Source organism: Antedon bifida, chromosome 6, assembly GCF_963402885.1.
Source record: "Antedon bifida chromosome 6, ecAntBifi1.1, whole genome shotgun sequence".
Classification (NCBI taxonomy): domain Eukaryota; kingdom Metazoa; phylum Echinodermata; class Crinoidea; order Comatulida; family Antedonidae; genus Antedon; species Antedon bifida.
In genome coordinates, this window is record NC_136231.1 from 21,926,485 (window position 1) to 21,944,908 (window position 18,424).

At 31.1% G+C, this 18,424-nt stretch overlaps 1 protein-coding gene across 1 annotated transcript; it reads right to left on the reverse strand.

Annotated features, from left to right (window-relative positions):
• Positions 1-688: 688 nt before the first annotated feature.
• On the reverse strand, positions 689-18,358 carry LOC144845283 (RNA polymerase II elongation factor ELL-like). Its single transcript, XM_078702482.1, has 11 exons — positions 18,197-18,358; positions 15,124-15,171; positions 14,907-15,004; positions 14,423-14,542; positions 13,712-14,014; positions 11,208-11,328; positions 10,684-10,790; positions 6,652-6,751; positions 5,770-6,008; positions 4,908-5,124; positions 689-4,558 (listed from the first exon to the last, which is right to left on the reverse strand). Exons 1-11 carry the CDS (start codon positions 18,326-18,328, stop codon positions 4,448-4,450), a joined length of 1,596 nt encoding a protein of 531 aa, XP_078558608.1. The 5' UTR covers positions 18,329-18,358; the 3' UTR covers positions 689-4,447.
• Between the last annotated feature and the right edge of the window lie 66 nt (positions 18,359-18,424).

Consider the following 18,424-nt stretch of genomic DNA (forward strand, 5'->3'; position numbering starts at 1 on the left):
ACAGACTTACCTGCGTAGCTAAGCACCTGGATCGAGAAGAAAATCAAAAGATAGCAAGATAAACGTTTAGCATCCATTGTCATCTTCGCTGTTTATTAACTTTCATTGGAATTACTCGATTTTTATTTAAGCATCTCGGCGAGTACAGAAGCATATTCATCGATAGGCTCGATTGCGTCTGGTGGTATGCAAGAAGGTTAACGCGAATGCTTACACTTTGTAAACATACCACGTGAGTAAATATTGACCAATCGTTTCTTCGTATTAGAACCAATACTTAAAAAAGTTACAAAACAATGATGAATGCTTATTTCATGTGTTTTTTTAGTGAACAATTATTGGATTTTAAATAAAAACCATTATTTTCTTTAGTTTCTTTAATTGTAGGGAAACTGCTTTCTTTACTTCATTTACAGACAGGTCCTATATGGCAGTGATGGCCTACTAATAATACAATTACTTTTGTTGAAACATAAAAACAAGATACCATTGTATTTAAATATATACAATATCAATATATCAATTGGCTTCATTATATAATTTTTATTCATTCAGAGCCATTCAGATTGAGGAGATATTTTATCTCTCTATCATGATGAACAGTAACAGTCTGTTAATTAATAATGTTCAAGTTGTATCTAGCATCCTTCCTTTTAAATATGGAATTTTAAAAAAATGAATCGAAATATACAAATCTAGCATTTTAATCAGAGTTTTTAGTCATATTGAATACATAAATAAAAGTCCCATCGAAAGTGATGTTTGCTGTTGGGAGTCCCCCGGGTCTAGCAAGTGTGATGTGTGTGTTATTGTTTGTATTGTAAAATCCAGAATACAAAACATAAAATCAAATCTTTTCTTACAATATGTCACTAATAAGTTACAAAAGAGAATTTCTATTTGACTATCAACAATATCTGTTACTGTTGAAAAGCACTGTTTTTCTTTTAATCTGCACTTGAAACAATACAAATATAACATAGCAAATATCTTCTACATATTAAAAATGCTTATCATTCTTAAATAGAAAAAAAATTAGATGACATCATCATTCAATGTTGGTTAAAGATGTATTGTCCCATAAACAACAGAATATTTTTTTAACAAAAGTAAAATATAATTGTTTTTATGAAGTATCAGAATTAACAATTTGTGTTCATAAATTAGATTTTTATGCTGGAATAAAACAAATAATTTTGTGTAGACTGGCAGCTACTTCCTGAATTTATTTTTATCATCTGGTTCCAATAGAAAGTAACAATTTATATTTCAATACAAAATCTAATGACAAAAGACAGACTTTGAGATCAATGTTATGACCATTATGGAACCCAAGATAAGTATGCTTCCATGATGGTTCTGAAACGTTCATCTTTCTTTTTGTCATTCAATTTTGTATTAAATAATATAGTTTTAATTACTGCTTTATATTTTCAACTTAATAACTTTGTCAATGTTTTGGTCAATTTTTGGGTTATAAATTGTATTTCGAGCTTTTATGCAACAGTAAACAAAACAAGCAGAATAGGCTAAACATTTTTACAAAGCAATGAACAAGTTATAACATCTTTAACAGATTGAAAGTCTTGTTTTGTATTATAAGTTTACTCAAAACTATATTTTGTTATTTATAATATATTGCAAGAAAAACATTTTTTAATGGCAGGCAGATAAGCATTACATTTTTATGTAGAATTTACATTTTAAATCAAAGAAGTTACTGTTTATAATTATATTAGAAACAGATAATATTAACATTAATTGTAGATATAAATCATCTATATAATATGTATCATTAATAGTACATTAGTACCTTATTTAAATGGAAGGTTACTTTGATATATATTCTGTAAAAAGATGTGATGCATATTAATTGACATTCATAAACAAACCTTATGTGAAAAAAAACAAAATCATGAGGACTTTACATATTTTGTTATTTAAAAAGAAAATCTTTAAGCTTGGTTCCCACTAGGATGCAATGCAAGGATGTAGACGCAGATGTATCGACGCAAAATGCTGTAAGAACATAACATTGTATGTCACAAGTGGGAACCGATAAGCATTGTGTCGTAGACGTATATTCAACACTGCTTTCTCTATATCGCAACAGTGATGATTTTACTTAGATGAGTGTTTTTTAACTTTTCATTATGTTGCGCTGCAGCAGGAGTTTATTTCTAGTGGGAACCATGCTTAAGTGCTGTTTCTATGCTGCATTTTATGTAACTGTCAATAACATTGGTCACCTAGGTTAACATTTTCTAATACAATCAATTATGACCACACTATTATTGACATTTTTCATGTGAAACCGAATGAGTGACATTTACCTAACCGTTAGATTTATAGATTCCAATGACTATATTAATTACATAAACAAAAAATATTACATTCTATCTAAATATTACTGCTATTCATATTTAAATAGTTTTTAATAAATCAAAATTGCATCAATGAGAGTACCTTTTAGTAAATATTTTCAAACGTGAAAGAGTCATTTTTTCAAAATGCTCATTCTGCTAATTCTAAAGCAAATTTATTGCATAATACATTAAAAAAAAAATTTGACATGCAGGTAATTTAATGCTATTCTTTACCACAAATCTCATATTTTGCATTAGACCAGTTTTCATTTTCCTGATATTAAATTAAATCGATCACTAAATAAATAAAATATAATTAACAAAAAATATATTTTTTATGAATAAATTAAAAGTTTTTTTATGAAGCAAAAAACGTGGGAGATTTACTGTAAATTCATTTCATAGAATATCTGTACATAATTTTGTTTCTATAAAATAAATTATGCATGGACTTACAAAAACGTGTTATGAATGAAGAACGAACATGAATGAAGAACAAAATACTTTTGCTATGCATAATTAACTGTATTAATAGTGTACTAAATGTTTTGTAATTAAATGTAACATAGCTTCATTATTTAATGTACAATTAGTTTATGAGAGTCTCATGACACAATTCAAGCATATTTGGAAAACATTGATGGTAAATTAATCATTTTGGATAACCTTATTTTTTACAAAAGTACAGCATTCCTTGAATGAATTCTTTTAATAAGCATAGAGCATATGGCATTATGTGTATCAGACCAATTGTTATAGGAATCTTAGTGCATTGAAAGCTAAGCTTATTAGTAAAGAACATGTATTAGAGCAAGTACAGTAAATACAAATTACACATTATAAATTTAAAGAATTTTAAAATACTAAATAGTCTTTCTTTCATAGCCAAGGCACTTTTGTAACAAAACAGTTATTTTATTTCAAAATGAATTTAATATTTTAGCACCAATTTTAAGTAGATAGCCAGAGACAATTTCAACTACCAAATCAAGTATATTCTTTCTTGTTTTGTCCATTCATGATATCAGTTTTAGTTTGTGTAATTATTTGTTATTTCCATTGATGTTTTATAGACTTGCTAGAGAGCTAACTATCCAGCAGCAAGGTGATGCCAACAAGGTTGAGGCTACTAAATAAAGGCTGCCACATATCTGTTCAAATATCCAAAATCTTAAGAAAAACACATACCTTTGAATTTAAAGAACAGTTTTAATTATATTTTAAATTTTCTTAAATTTATGCTCAACACAGGAGTGGCAGTGCATTACTGTGTCGGGGGCTTGCCTTCAAACTGGTGTATCTGATTAGCCGATTGCTGCAGCCATACTGGGGTCTTTCACTTTAACAACACTGGAGTTAGCTCTCGAGGCAATGCATTAACTTATTTTCTGTCATTTTAAGGAGCTTTTAAAGTGGCGATGCAGGGAGGTGAGACATGAAAGTCAGTATCACAATAAGATTAGATATTAGAGATGCATACAGGAAAACCACAGGAGCCTAAAACTTTTTTAGGCTCCTGTGCCTATGACAAACTACCTCCCTTGCGTTCACCGGCACCGCCAAATCAGGCATAGATTATTGCCTGTTGTCTGGTCCATGGAAGTCCTTTTGTATCCGCATGTGTATTATAAATTACAACAAAGAATAAAATATTCTTTAATTGTATGCTTGGTTGCACATGGTACAGTGCCACATTTTAAAAGCTCCCTAGTTTATGCCTGTATACAACAGGTTTAGAAATATGCATATGCTTTCTAATACTCTTTGTAATCATTTTGTGCTGTGTAAAGAAAATTGAAAAGTCCCTACTACTGTATTATGCATTATGTATTGTTATACAAAAGCTGAATATGAACCAAAACAGGAAGTTTAATTAGAAAGACTGTATAGCATTCAACTCATATTTTTACTGTGTTTTGTAAACACAAACATTTGTTAATACACTACCAAAAATGTTATAATAATAAAATAACTATGTATGGCCAGCTAAAGGATTAGAGACCATTACCCCCTTTGGTAATACTTTTGTGTCAAAGAAGTTCCCTTTGACTATACAGTAGGTCCTATATCCACTTTCATTACTATGTAAGTTCTTGTTGGGCATTGTCATATTCTAGTACAAGGCGTTTGATGAAGCCAAGTTTTCCATGTAGTTCGTCAAACCTTGCTCTTTCCATTGCATATTTTTCATCCTGAAAAATATCAAGAAACAATTAAAAAAACACAGTAAGTTAGAAAATGACGACCATAAATTAATCTTGAAAACTAAGCTGAAGACAAGAAATTGATATCAAAGAAACCAAATTATTGCAACACCTGAGTAGCGATTGAAAAGAATCGCAGCAGGCATTTATTTGAGGGGCGTTTATTCCATACTATGTTCTATGGGGTATTTATTCAAGTGGGCGTTTATTCAAAGCGGAGGTGTTTATTTGAATAAATACAGTAAAATAAATCTACAGTATTATTTAATGCAACAGCAAACAACAAAAGGTAAAATATGAAAAAATGCAAAGATTTTTACAATTAGTGATCACCTACCTCTTGGATCTTTTCATATTCTTCCAGCACCTGATTTTCTATCCGTTCATATTCTGAGCTATTTCTGTCCACTTTGCTTAATCTTTCTTTTAGGTCACTAAATTTACATTGAACATTTTCTATTTTTTTGTAAACATTTAAATACTCCTTGTATTCTTCGTTAAAGACATTTTTATATTTAAGTCGTTGTTCAGGGTTGGTAATTCTTCGAAAGTTGCTGGAAAAATAAAAAGTTAAAAATGAATTTAGTTCTTAATGTATTAAGTATATTCATTTAAGACATTGTATATAGTTGAATAAACTTTAAATAAAATAAAATAATAAAACAACTTTGATATGTGAAACAACATACAACAACAGGATTTTATTAGATTTTGCATTGCAGCACATCAAAACAATCCACTAACAATTCTGTAAAACTCATCTTTGGGCTCTTTTTATTTTCCGTTGCGTACTGAGTTTGAATTTACTACACAATGAAACATTTCTTCATCAAAAGATATAACAGAGCAATATTATCCTCTTCATTGTGTTAATATCAGGGCCGTAGCAAGCACGAGGCAGACGAGGCACTTGCCTCGTCTGAAATTTTCAATTTTCACCACCCAAGTCCCCTGCACAGATCGTCATATTTTATATTAATAATTATATTTAAAGTATCTTTGCCACATCTACAGCCTTGAATAATTAATTTTATTCTCAGATTTTAAACTAGCCAATCCAATCAGATAATAAATTGAATTCATCAAGACATCAGCCATTTATTGAATTATATCAGAATCTAAGAGATTGAACACAGGATTGATTGAAAGACAAACCAAAATAAATAACCTTTGAATTTTAATACAATAAAAATTCTAACCTCATATACTCTGGTGTCGATGAGGTGGATGAGACACCCTCTGTGGGTGACGGTGCCTTTTGATCAGCATTAGAATCTACATAATCATTATCATACTTAGGAGAATTTTTACTTGTGGTGACCTCACTAGGTGATGAAGGTGTATACACTGTTTTTGCATCGCCTTTTTTGGAATGTGCTATTCTTTTCTGGATTTTAGGCATTTTGTAATCGGCAATTTCTGGCAAGATTGGTCGTTTCTACAAAAGAATTTGCATATCATTAACATACAAGTGTTGACATTTCTTTTTCTTATGTGAGAGCCTAGGAATGTGCTCAAATATTCTTCTGAAAGCCTCTTCCACTGAGATGTTCCAGGTTCTGAAATATGCTTCATGTTGTTAATAAGTAAGATAAACTACAGTATAAGGGCCTGTTTCTTTTGCATAGCGCAGAATAAATCATTTATTTCAAAATGTAATTTTTAGACCAACCACATTTCTGATAAATTTTGTGCTCCCAAATAACTGTTTAAGTTAATGATTGAGCATTGACAGAAAATGTTAATAATAAAAACCTAATAATGCAATGTTATCATGTGGTCAAAGTTCAAGATACTAAAGCTGTCAATAAATAACCGTTACGTTGCATCACAGTTAAAAGTTGCACTGTGATAACCATTTAAATGAGGTTCTAATGCCTAATCAATTGGGAAGTTTTTAAACTTTCACACTACCATTTAACCGGTTATAGAAAATTTCTGCAATAAAGAAATTGGGGGCAGTTTATTCAGATAGTTATTATTTTTCCAGCAGAAACAGGCCCCATAAAAATGTCTATAGTAGTTAACATTTTTGAAGAAAAATAAAGAAAGAAAAATAATAATAAATAGAGCAAGCTTACCACAGCTTTAGGTGGCTTTTTTGGTTTACTTTCTTTGTCAGTAGCAGGCTTTGGCTGATAGTTTTCCTCATTTTGCTTTTGATTAAATTGTTGCAATTTCCTAAAGAATAATATTTTGATTAAGCACATGAAAAAGACAAACTTCAAACTTATAATACTTAAAGTTAAATAATTTTAAATTCTGGTATAATTGGCCGTGTATACTGTCAACCATGATTGTTTTTCTCTTTCCCTAAAAAATTTCTGAAATTTCAAACACCATACAAATTTAAAATTGTTTTCTAATAAGTATTAGTAGCCTACATAGGTGATTCTGACAAATACAGACACATGTTACTATTGTATTACAATTACAAGAATGTTTTCCTATATTTAAATAATATTTATTTATTTTTTTTTTTATCTTTTATGGGTCTCTCCCATCTTTATTCATTCAATCTTTGTTCATTCCATAATGTATATACAAAATTCATTATTATATAATATAATAAAATACTATCATATAAGAAGTTGTTAATATAAGACAGCACACATTCAAACAATCTTTTTATAGTACTGTATATAAATATTGCACATACATTAAAGTAAACTTTATAATATTATATCTTATGAATATTGTTTCAAAAAGAACATTAATTTTTTTTATTTATACAATTTTCCAGGTAAGTAATACGTTTCATTATTTTTATACATAATTGTTGTTTATAGCAGCATTGATAATATGTATATTCTTATATTTTTTTCATTTATAAAAAGATGATGAAGTGAGGCATATTTCCATTTATTTAGTTGTTTTAATACATTAGCTTTGTATATGCTTAGCAAACCAATTGAAAACACATGATCTACATATGTATTTCCAGTGCCAAGTATTATATTTTTGAAATTTGCCTCGATATTGAATTTAGTTATTGTATGCTCATTTATGTAAAGCCACAAATTATTTGCTTCCGCACATTCAAAAAATAAATGTGCATCATCTTCAACACAGTCGCATTGTGGACATTTGTTTATGTTTACAATTTTCCATATACATAACCTCTTTCTAGTTGGCATAATCCTATGTAGTAACTTAAAGTTAATTTGTTTGAGTTTGTTTTCCTTAATTAATTTTATTTTACGCTCCCAGGTTAATTTCCAATCAATTGTAGTATTAAAGTACAACTGCCATTTTATTTGACATTTTGGTTCTATACCTTTTTTTCTAATAAAACAGTTATACATTTGCTTACTTGTTATTTTACATAATTGAGTAGCAGACTGAATCTTGTCCTGTATTGTATTTTCATTTTTTGACTTAATAACATCTTTCCATTCTTGTGGAATGGCTTGTAGTAATGTGTGAAATTCTGCTATCCAATTTGATTTTGAAATTAGAATTTCAAGTAACATATTCGAATTAATGAATCTATTACCAAAAACAATATCTTTTATTTTTCTAATACCGGATCTGATCCAGTTTCTATACAGTAGTGATAGGCTGTTATAACTTATAAATTTATTTCCCCAAATGTTTTGTTCTAATATTTCATCATAGCCTGATGGCCATTTTAATACAATTTCATTATATTTAGTTAATGCATTTAATACATCTAGATAAAAACTAGGTACACCTTTACAACATTTTATATTATAATGAGACATATTTTCAAGGACATCTAGAGGTCCGATATTATTTAAATACATAGTCGGTAAGTATTTCCACTTTGAAGGTTCGTCGTTAAAGAGACGTTTAGCCCATGATATTTGTAGTGCTTGCACCTGCGATCTTAGATCCGGTGCCTTTATTCCACCATGACAATAGTCATTTATAAGTGTTGACCTTTTTATTTTTTCTCCTTTTTTATCCCATAGAAAGTCATATACTATGTTATCAACTTGTTTTATGACATGTTCAGGTGTTGTTAAAATACTTGCCATGTAAATCAGTTTTGCTAAAGCTAGTTGTTTTAAGATTACAACTTTACCAAATAGAGTCAAATTTCTTTTTCGCCAAGAATTGAGTATATACTTTAGTGATTCGATTTTTTCGGTCCAGTTTTTTGTATAACACAAAGCTTTATCATGGCCTACGAATACACCAAGTATTTTAAAACCACTAGATGTCCAGTTGATATTGAAAGGATTACATTTCCTCATTTTCCATCTTCCTAACCACATGGCAATTGTTTTTCCTTTATTTAGTTGTAAACCTGAGATTTTGCCAAAATCTATTATTGTATCTAAGCTTCTTTTAATACTATATTCATCTTTAATAAATAAAACTGTATCATCGGCTAGCTGAGATATTTTCAATTCATTTTTATGATTCTCTTTATTTGGTATCACAATACCTTTTATAAAATTATCATTCCTTATTTCTAAGGCCATGATTTCCGCTACCATGACAAAAAGTAGAGCTGATAGTGGGCAGCCTTGTCTAATGCCTCTATGTGTAATGAAGCTGTTTGAGACCCATCCATTATTTACTACAATACATTCTGAGCGGTAATATAGGACATTTACCCATTTTATAAATGATGGACCAAAGTTGAAGTGACGTAATGTACTAAATAAAAAATCTCTATTTACAGTATCGAAAGCTTTGCTAAAGTCTAGGCTTATAATGGCTCCTGATAAATTTTCAGAATCAGAATATTCAAGTAAATCTTCTATTAGCCTGATATTTTCGCCGCCAAAGCGGCCTTCTATGTAACCTTTTTGATCATTATTTACAATTTTTTTTATTACATTTTGAACTCTTTTTGTTAAAACAAACGCAGCTAATTTGTAATCAACATTTAAGAGAGTGATAGGTCTCCAGTTGTTTAGATTATCATGCTCTCCATTTTTATAGATAAGGTTAATCACACCTCTTCTCTGGGTATGTGAAAGATTGCCTATCTCGAAGCATTGGTTTAGAGCGTTACATACAAGAAAACCAATTTTTGGCCAAAAAAAATTATAAAATTCTACAGTTAGGCCATCTGTACCTGGTGCTTTATTAATTTTCATTTTACGTAGTGCTTTTTCACATTCTTGAATGGATATTGCACCTTCGCAGGACAGTTGTTCGGGGATTGAAAGTTTGGGTGATTTGTTTGATTTTAAATAATTATCAATTTTATGTTGTTTAACGTTTTGATTGGAGTACAACTTTTCAAAGTGGCTAACTTCTTCGGCTAGTATATCTTTAGTAGTTAAAGCATATGTATCATTTGCTCTTTTAATTTTTTTAATTTGTCTTTTTTAACTGTTATTTTTTTCCAGCCCCAGGAAATATTTACAATTTTTTTCTCCTTCTTCTATCCATTTTGTTCTTGACCGGATTTGAGCACCTTTGGCTTCATAAGTATATATTTTTTCTAATTTTTGTGTTTTTGTTTTTAATTCTAGTTCGATTTTTTCGTCATTTTGGTTGGTTACCAGATCAATATTTAGTTGATTGATTTCTTTTTGTAATTTTTCTTTTTTACTCTTTTTATTTTTGTTTTTTAATTTTCCAAAATTTATTGAAAATTCTTTAACTTTAATTTTGATTAATTCCCATTTATCCACTGAGGAAATAAGTTCTATGTGATTACATTGGTCAATAATTTCGTTTACTTTTTTTATGAACACCATGTCGTTTAAAAAATTTGAATTAAATTTCCATAACCCCGGACCTCGTTTTTCGTCTACTTGGTTAATTTTGATTGATACCCCTTGATGGTCAGTAAAAACAGCCGGTCTAATGTCACAAGAATTCACATATCCTAGATCATATAAATTTTTTGAGATAAACCAATAATCTAGCCTTTTGAAGAGGTTATACAGTATAATATTTATTTATACTGTATAAATTGATGCATTTTATTCAGTCATTATTTTGATGATTCCATACTCATTTCAAAGCTTAACAGCTAAAAAAAAGAACAAGAGAAGGAACGATTGGCTAATAAAAAATAAGTGTATTTATATTAGGTAATTTGTATTATTTTATATTTAAATTATGATAATTACATAGTCAGATACTCTTAATTAATGTACCAAAATCTCTGTATTATATCTTACACTTTCAGAATATCTCTATCTGCTGTGGAATAGAGAGGCCAGTCTTCCCTCACCTCATTGTAAATGTGTCTTAGTAGGGTATAATTATTGTCCTTGGCGGAAGCTACCTATTTTGAGGGAAAAACCATAATATGAATTAAATATTTAATTTAACGATTTCATATTTAAAAAGTTATAAAATATAACTACATTATTTACTCAATAACCATTAATTAATAAACTATGTTTATGCCTTCTAGTTTTTGTAGTACTTTTAGTTAAAAAAAATTCATTCTCTTTTTAAGGTTATTCTAATGGATGTTTTGTATTCATGTTTTTTCGTCTTGATTTCTATTACAAATATTTGATTTATGTACAATTAACCAGATATTATATTTAAAATTCATGCCTGTACCTGAGCTTTAAGGCCTTCTAACCAGCCTAATTTCAATACAGCACCTAATCAATTCCATTTTTAGTAAGGCATATAAAGCTATTAGAAAATATTACAATAAAATATTCAATAATAAATAATGTTATAATACCTGTTGTAGGGTGCTACTGATTTTATCTTTTGAACTACCAGAAAATCCTTCTTTAGATAACTTCAATATTAACTCTACCTTTTTATAAGGTCTGACAGCAAGTGCATGGATAATGTGATCCCTAGAACACAAAATGATTTGTAAAAAAAAAATTAATTAAGCACTCATAAACTAGCAAAATACTAGATAATAATAACGAGAGCAATAGAGGGCGTGCTATTTACTATTTCGGTCCATATTGACGATAAAGATAACAAGATTTTAATAAGCATTTATGATATCACCAATATATGTGTACAGCCACATCAAAACCAGGCGCTTGTCGCTAGATAGGGATTTGTGTAAAATGCATTTGAATGTGTGAAACTCATATTTTGACCATTTTGTTTTTTTACCATTATCTGATAGGAAATTTACCGTAGATTTCAAAAATATATGCCTTATTAACTAATTCAAATGGAAAGGTGGTAAAAATTACATAAATCTGAACCTCTATCCTCGTGTTTCGATTGAAAGAACGAGGTAATTCGTTACAAAAAAGCAGTTATTTTCGTCATTCCTATGCCGTAGTTTTGTAGATAACCCCTGAAAGCTTGGTATCATTCGATAGGTATTTTTTTCATGAATCTAAAAATAAACGAATGATGTCACAGATTGTACGATATAGACCAATAAAAACCGATTTTATAGAACCCTTTAGTGTAAACAAAAACGGCCTTGTTGCTACGAACACGCTGAAAGAAGCGATTTGATTGGTTTAATTTTGTCACATGACCCATCCAGCATGGAAAATTCCAGGTCAACAAAATCTTATGCTAGTAGTACACGCTCGTCGAGGGAAATATATTTTTAGTTCATCTAAGTACTGTACACAGTAATACTAAAGTGACGTGTACTGACTCATACTTGCTAACAATAAGTTATAAACATACTAAAGTAAAGGGCCTAGCTAAGTTATTTATCGTAAGAGTTGACTAGGCCTAGGCTAGACCTGACTCTACTAATAAGCCTAGGCCTACTACAGTACTACTACGTTGGGCTACTAGCCTAGATAGGCTGCATGGCATAGGCCTAGCTAGCTAGTAATAACAACAACAAGGCCTAGGCCTAGCCCAATTTAAATAAGATAGAATTTTCATCTCTATAGTATAATAAGCCTCCTGCAATGCTTTACTTACTAGGCTATTTTATTTATTTTAATTTGGTTAAATTTCATTATGCTTAAAATGCCAATGATGGGCCGGGTGTGTGGGGATTGTGTGTACCTGTCAATAAATGGATATTTTGCGAAACATAAACAGTAAAAACAAGTACAATACAAATCCCTCACAAATAAAATACTGGTACCTTGGCTAAATTTCACGTTATTCATCATGCTTAAAAACATTGTTCAAGCTAACGGGTGTGGCTACCTGTCATGATCAGGCCAGGTGCTGGTTCAACAATAGATGTATTACATAACATTAACAACAGTAAAAACAAGTACAATACAAATCCCTCACAAATAAAATACTGGTACCTTGGCTAAATTTTACGTTATTCATCATGCTTAAAAACATTGTTCAAGCTATCGGGTGTGGCTATCTGTCATGATCAGGCCAGGTGCTGGTTCAACAATAGATGTATTACATAACATTCACAGTAAAAACAAGTGCAATACAAATCACTCACAAATAAAATACTGGTAACTGAATTTTGCCGACCAGAAACGAGAGACATTGTGTGCCCTGCGCCATTTTGAATAAAAATCAGATAAAATAAAGTAAAAAGAGAAATAAAATTGAATAAAGTTCATTAATAAAATGTTTGCTGTTTTTTTTTAAATTTGTTCAGAACTAATAATAAGCTAAGGAAATCTTCTGAATACCTACTAGTAGGCCTACTGTATTATTCTTACACTACACTATTATAAATGAATTTGACAGATTTTACGTAAATTAGTGGTATTTTGTAATCGTCATAATTAACTATGATAACCACCTCGGATTTTGATGAAATTTTCAGGAATATCAGAAAACACTATATTGAACAGGTGTGCCAAATTTCAGAATGATTGTTTATCAAGAAGGTAGTGTTGCTAAGGTGTTAATTGTTCAATCTGTAACAGCATGGGGCAACTTCCTGTCTGATTTGTCATTAAACTTTGACTGTTAATTACTCAGTAATTAAAAGTAAATTGTTGTATAAATGCTATATACATTTATTGCTATAACTCTGGGAATATTTGCTTGATTTAAATGATCCAAACACCATTTTGAAGGATATATTGTGAGTAATATAATTATAGTAATAACTAAAAAAAAAATATTTCACCAAGTGCCTGGTTTTGATGTGGCTGTACACATATTAATTCTCTGAAAAAAGGCATATTTTAAAATTCAACTTTAAAAAATATCATGTCATTGTCATCAATGCAAACAAACAAACAGAAAAACAAAATTATTACAAAAGTATTATTAAAAAACAATGAAATAATGAAATTTCAAAAAATATCACTTGATTACCTGCATGGATATTTGCTTGTCTGCTTTGGACTACTTGTATTGCTAGAATTACTGTTTTGACTGGCACTGTTATACCCACTACTACTGCTACCGTTACTACTACTACAGCTGCTGTTACTCATGGGTGTATTGGGTGTACTGGGTTTTTGCACTATACTAGGCTTGCTAATAGTGGGCTTTTGTTTCCATGGAGGTATTGCACTTTCTGTTTTTTTCGACTGAAATTTTTGAAGAGTTGAGGTCGGTGTCCGAATCTTTACTTTGCGTCCTTGTTTGAGACCCTTCTGCTCAATCACTTTTGTACTAGAATGAAGCGGAAAAGATGTTACATTGGAGTATGGTACTACATGGGAATGATTGTATACATAAATGTAAATATTTTCAGAATGTACAGTTTAAGTACAATTAAAACTCAATTCCAACATACTTACTTTATGCAACTGAAATGATCCGACATAGTAAAGCCCAACATTATTAACCTTGATTTTTATATTTGTAAAATTTATTTGCGCTAATTTTAAGTATAGTAGGTATGTTTGGGTTTATTATGTACTATATTTCACTAATCATTCTTAAGCTCTGTCTACACTATTGAACTTTGTGACAAAAAAATGTGATGTGCCCAGATATGGACATGATGATGTCATATCACTACCATATTTGGGCATACCACTACCAGTTTGATAGTGTAGACAGAGCTTAATATAATACCTGACTTTCTTCAGTTCTTCTTCAGCTTGCTTCATCTTATCTGACGTTGCAGTGTAGCTATCGTCTGTTGCCTTTATTGTCACTTTGTTCATTATGCAGCCAATACTTTCAATACGATCACTAAAAAAAAGCATATCTTAGATTATAAATTGTAATTACATTTTTAAGTTGAAAAATAACATTTTATGATAATTGGAAAATGTATGCAACACTCTATGGTTTGATAAACATTGTTTTTTATATAATCTAGACTGGTGGCCAATAACATCAAAACAGTGATTTATCCTGCCATTGTTGATAGGGGTTGTGGTCCAGAATACATGACAGTTTGGGTTAAAAACAAGTATGGTATGTATTTAACATTTAACATTTACAGTTACCCACACCAACCCCTCCAAACCCCAAGCCCTGAACCCATCTTGCCCTGACCACATCCCCTACCAACTCTCCTTTCACTTCCTGCCTTCCATAAACCAATACTTACTAATGCTTATGCTGAAGGCATTCACAGCTGTTATCTGGTAGTGTTGTTACTTGTATTTTAAATTCTCTACATCCTGAAACACCAGGCAATGATATTGTCTGAAAAAAAGAAAATAGGAGTTTAATTACAACTATATCAAATTTTTTTTTTTTTTATCAAGTTTTTTTTTAATTTTAGTATGTTAATGTCACTGAACAAAAGATAGTATAAGACTTACTCCTTGGTTGCTGTTAAAGGATATACTTCCTTTACGTTTCGGGCCATTCTGAAATTACAATTTTAATACATACACACATTATTATAATTTACATGTGTTATTGTTACATTACAAAAAACTTGCATATTATTATCAGTAGAATAACAAACGCATTTTCAATTATGTATAAATAATTAATTAATTTTACAAATTGTGAACTACAAGCCAGACTTAGTTAGCGAAGGGTTCTCAGAATTTTACACAGGATTAAAATCAAGGCAATACGCAGAATACTGTGCAGTTTCTAATGACATGCAATTCGGGAAAATAAGAAAGAGATATATTGACATTCAACCATAAAGTAAAGCAAACACCACCACGGAAGTAGTCTACTGTATGTGATGTGATATCAAGTCCTAGGCCCTGCCTGCATTGATGATTAGTATTGACCAGACCTGTGTATTTAATATTGCCTTGTATTCTATAATTCTTTAGACTTCAGATCATTTAATTCTAATCAACAGCTGAATCAGGGAAGGATGACATTGCTACAATTCTATTCATTTTAACAGCACTCAAGTTCGTTTTGTTTTTTCGCTTGAAGACGGAAGCATAGACCGAAACGAATGTGTTAAATAAGGTTCTTAATGTACTGTATGTAACAAAGTTAATATTTTTGTTATATTTACGCATGTGAAAATCGTAAGTGGTCAGAGCTTGCCTGTTTTTAAGGTATTGAGTTGCGATGATTTGCAAGTTAACTAGATCCATGGATTAAAGAATAGAAGGATATGCATCGAAGTGAGATCAAGGGTTCCTTGACTCTCGCCGACAGACCGCGGACCGCCCACAATGTTATCAGTTTAATTAACCGCATGGTAACAACGAAACGGTCGCGTGCCTAATATATTGTTTACTGCACATGTGCAACGACATTTAACCTTGTTGGCTACGCTTCTTTCGCGCGTTCTTTGGTGGCATGATGTTTTAGCGCTAGCAACAACGGCGACGAACAATTTATACGACGACGAATTTAGTTATAACCTTTCTGATGAGGAATTGTAAATGCTATAATTGTAATTAGTATAGGTTTCTGCCGCGATTGATCTACGCTAATGTTTTTATGACATTAAAGTAGCATTTTATGACCTGTAGTAGCCCTAGGCCTACATCTGAGACAATAACTATTTGTTGTCTCAGCCTAGCCCTACATGTAAAATTACAAAATCAGCAAGGATACTAGGCCTAGGCCTTTTCTTCTAGGCTTACTAGTAAACCATATGATTTGCCGACATTGATACTGCCTAGGTAGGCCTAGGCTAATCTTAAGTGTAGTAGATACAGCGTGTAATCATGATCTATATACTCACCGTTGTCTTACTTGTGTGAATAATAATAGGTACTTCGTTTGTTCGTGATTAAGTTTGCCCTGCGTGTACTTTTCAAAACGACCGCTAGGTAACGAATCGCAACTATACATAGCCAGCCAATCCCGGATCAGGGATCGCTGTTTTCATTCAATTAGACCCGGTGATTGGATGTGATGTGGATGACATAACCACTAGCCAATCACCAGGCACTACAATTTAAATATAATCACATCGATAATTAAGGAGATTTATGAAGAAACCACTGCTTAGCCATATATTAAAAACACGATTGTTGTATGGGTGAACACCGGCCACGCTAACAACATACATGGTCAAATGCATAATTTAATATTCTATAGATTAACGCAATTTTTAATGACAGAAGATGGCAGGCAAATAATGATAATTCAAATATAAAAATTGCATATTTTATTAATATTACCAACTACTTAAAATTACCAGTCGTAAGAAAGTGAACTTTTCGTAGTCCGATTGTGATGAAACTAAAACAGAATTATTCAGCAATATATTTTTGTTGTCAATTAATCATCGACGCAGACATGTCAATAGAACATTCAGACTGCGCATACGATTTCTACATGGTTACGTTTTGGTCTAAAAAAATGTAACAGTTGATTCGCAGCGTTTTACAGAGGGCCGCGGTTAGAGACACGGAGTTCAATGAGCGTGTTTGTTTGATTGGCAGCAGTGCTTTAGTATAGGCAAGCGCGTTGTAAAATCGTTTGATGTCACCGTCGATGCATATCCTTCTATTCTTTAATCCATGCTAGATCCAACGTCAATACAGTAATAAAAGGTCAAAATCAATGCTAAAAATCATTAAATTTGCAATCGTTAAAACTATCGTTAAAACTGACCAATTAAATGGATTACAGATTATGTCATTATAGTTTGTGTACAAAATATGTACGCGCTGATAATTGTTGACTTTCCACAAAGCGGTGTTTTTTACCCAGATGCGTGTGCCTGCCTTCGGTTTGCAACACACTTCATGTGAGCATGAGCAACTCTCGATGACACCAAGAATTATCGCTTTAAAATGTGTAAATATTAGCAGTTGGCTCAATCCTCATTGTTATTTACAGGTATTCTCAACTTTAACAATTTGAAAACTCAAACTCAACTCTCCGCAACTCTGCGTCAATTGGAAAACCTGCTTTTAGGAAATAGCGTTAATGTTTACATGCTTGTGCGGAAACTCCCTGCACAGTCAATGAGTAGCTGCGAAAATGCAGTTAGCATCAAAAATCGCGCTGATAGACAATAGCAAATAACATGCACAGTTGACTGTGCCATGCCAATGGTGGACCACCTTATTAGGAAATGCTAGAATTAAAAGACTCAAAGTATGGTAAGTATTATATATAGGCCTATCCTGCTCAGTTTTGGCAAGTCAGCAACTATTTTTGTAGACATCTGTTGACAATAATTTAGACCAGTCTGTCTTATTATGCGCCCGACTATTATTATGTGTACCCGTTTTTTTAAACTGTAAGAAGTAATTGGTTAATTATTAACAGAACACGAATTTAACACATACAAATTTATACAAAAAAAGTGTGTTTTAAGACTTGAAATTGGCAAATGATTTAAGGTAAAAAAAAGGCTGGCGCCCTAACACAACACAAAAACGTAAGATAAAAGACTGACGAAAGAAGTTGACACTTTTTAGAAAGTGTTAGATTAAGAAATAAAATGTGTACCTTTATTTTTTGAAAGTCCTCAAGTACTTTTAAAGATGTGTCAGTTAATTTGAGCAATAGCACAGTTTTATTTCTATTTGAGAGTTTACTACGATCAAAAACATATTGCTCATTATCTTTCAAATCCGCCATATTCGACGATTTGAGGTTTTAATTCCAGCCTACAATGTCCAGACGTTAACAATTTCGAGACACACGACACGACGAGGGGGAAAGACAATTTATTAT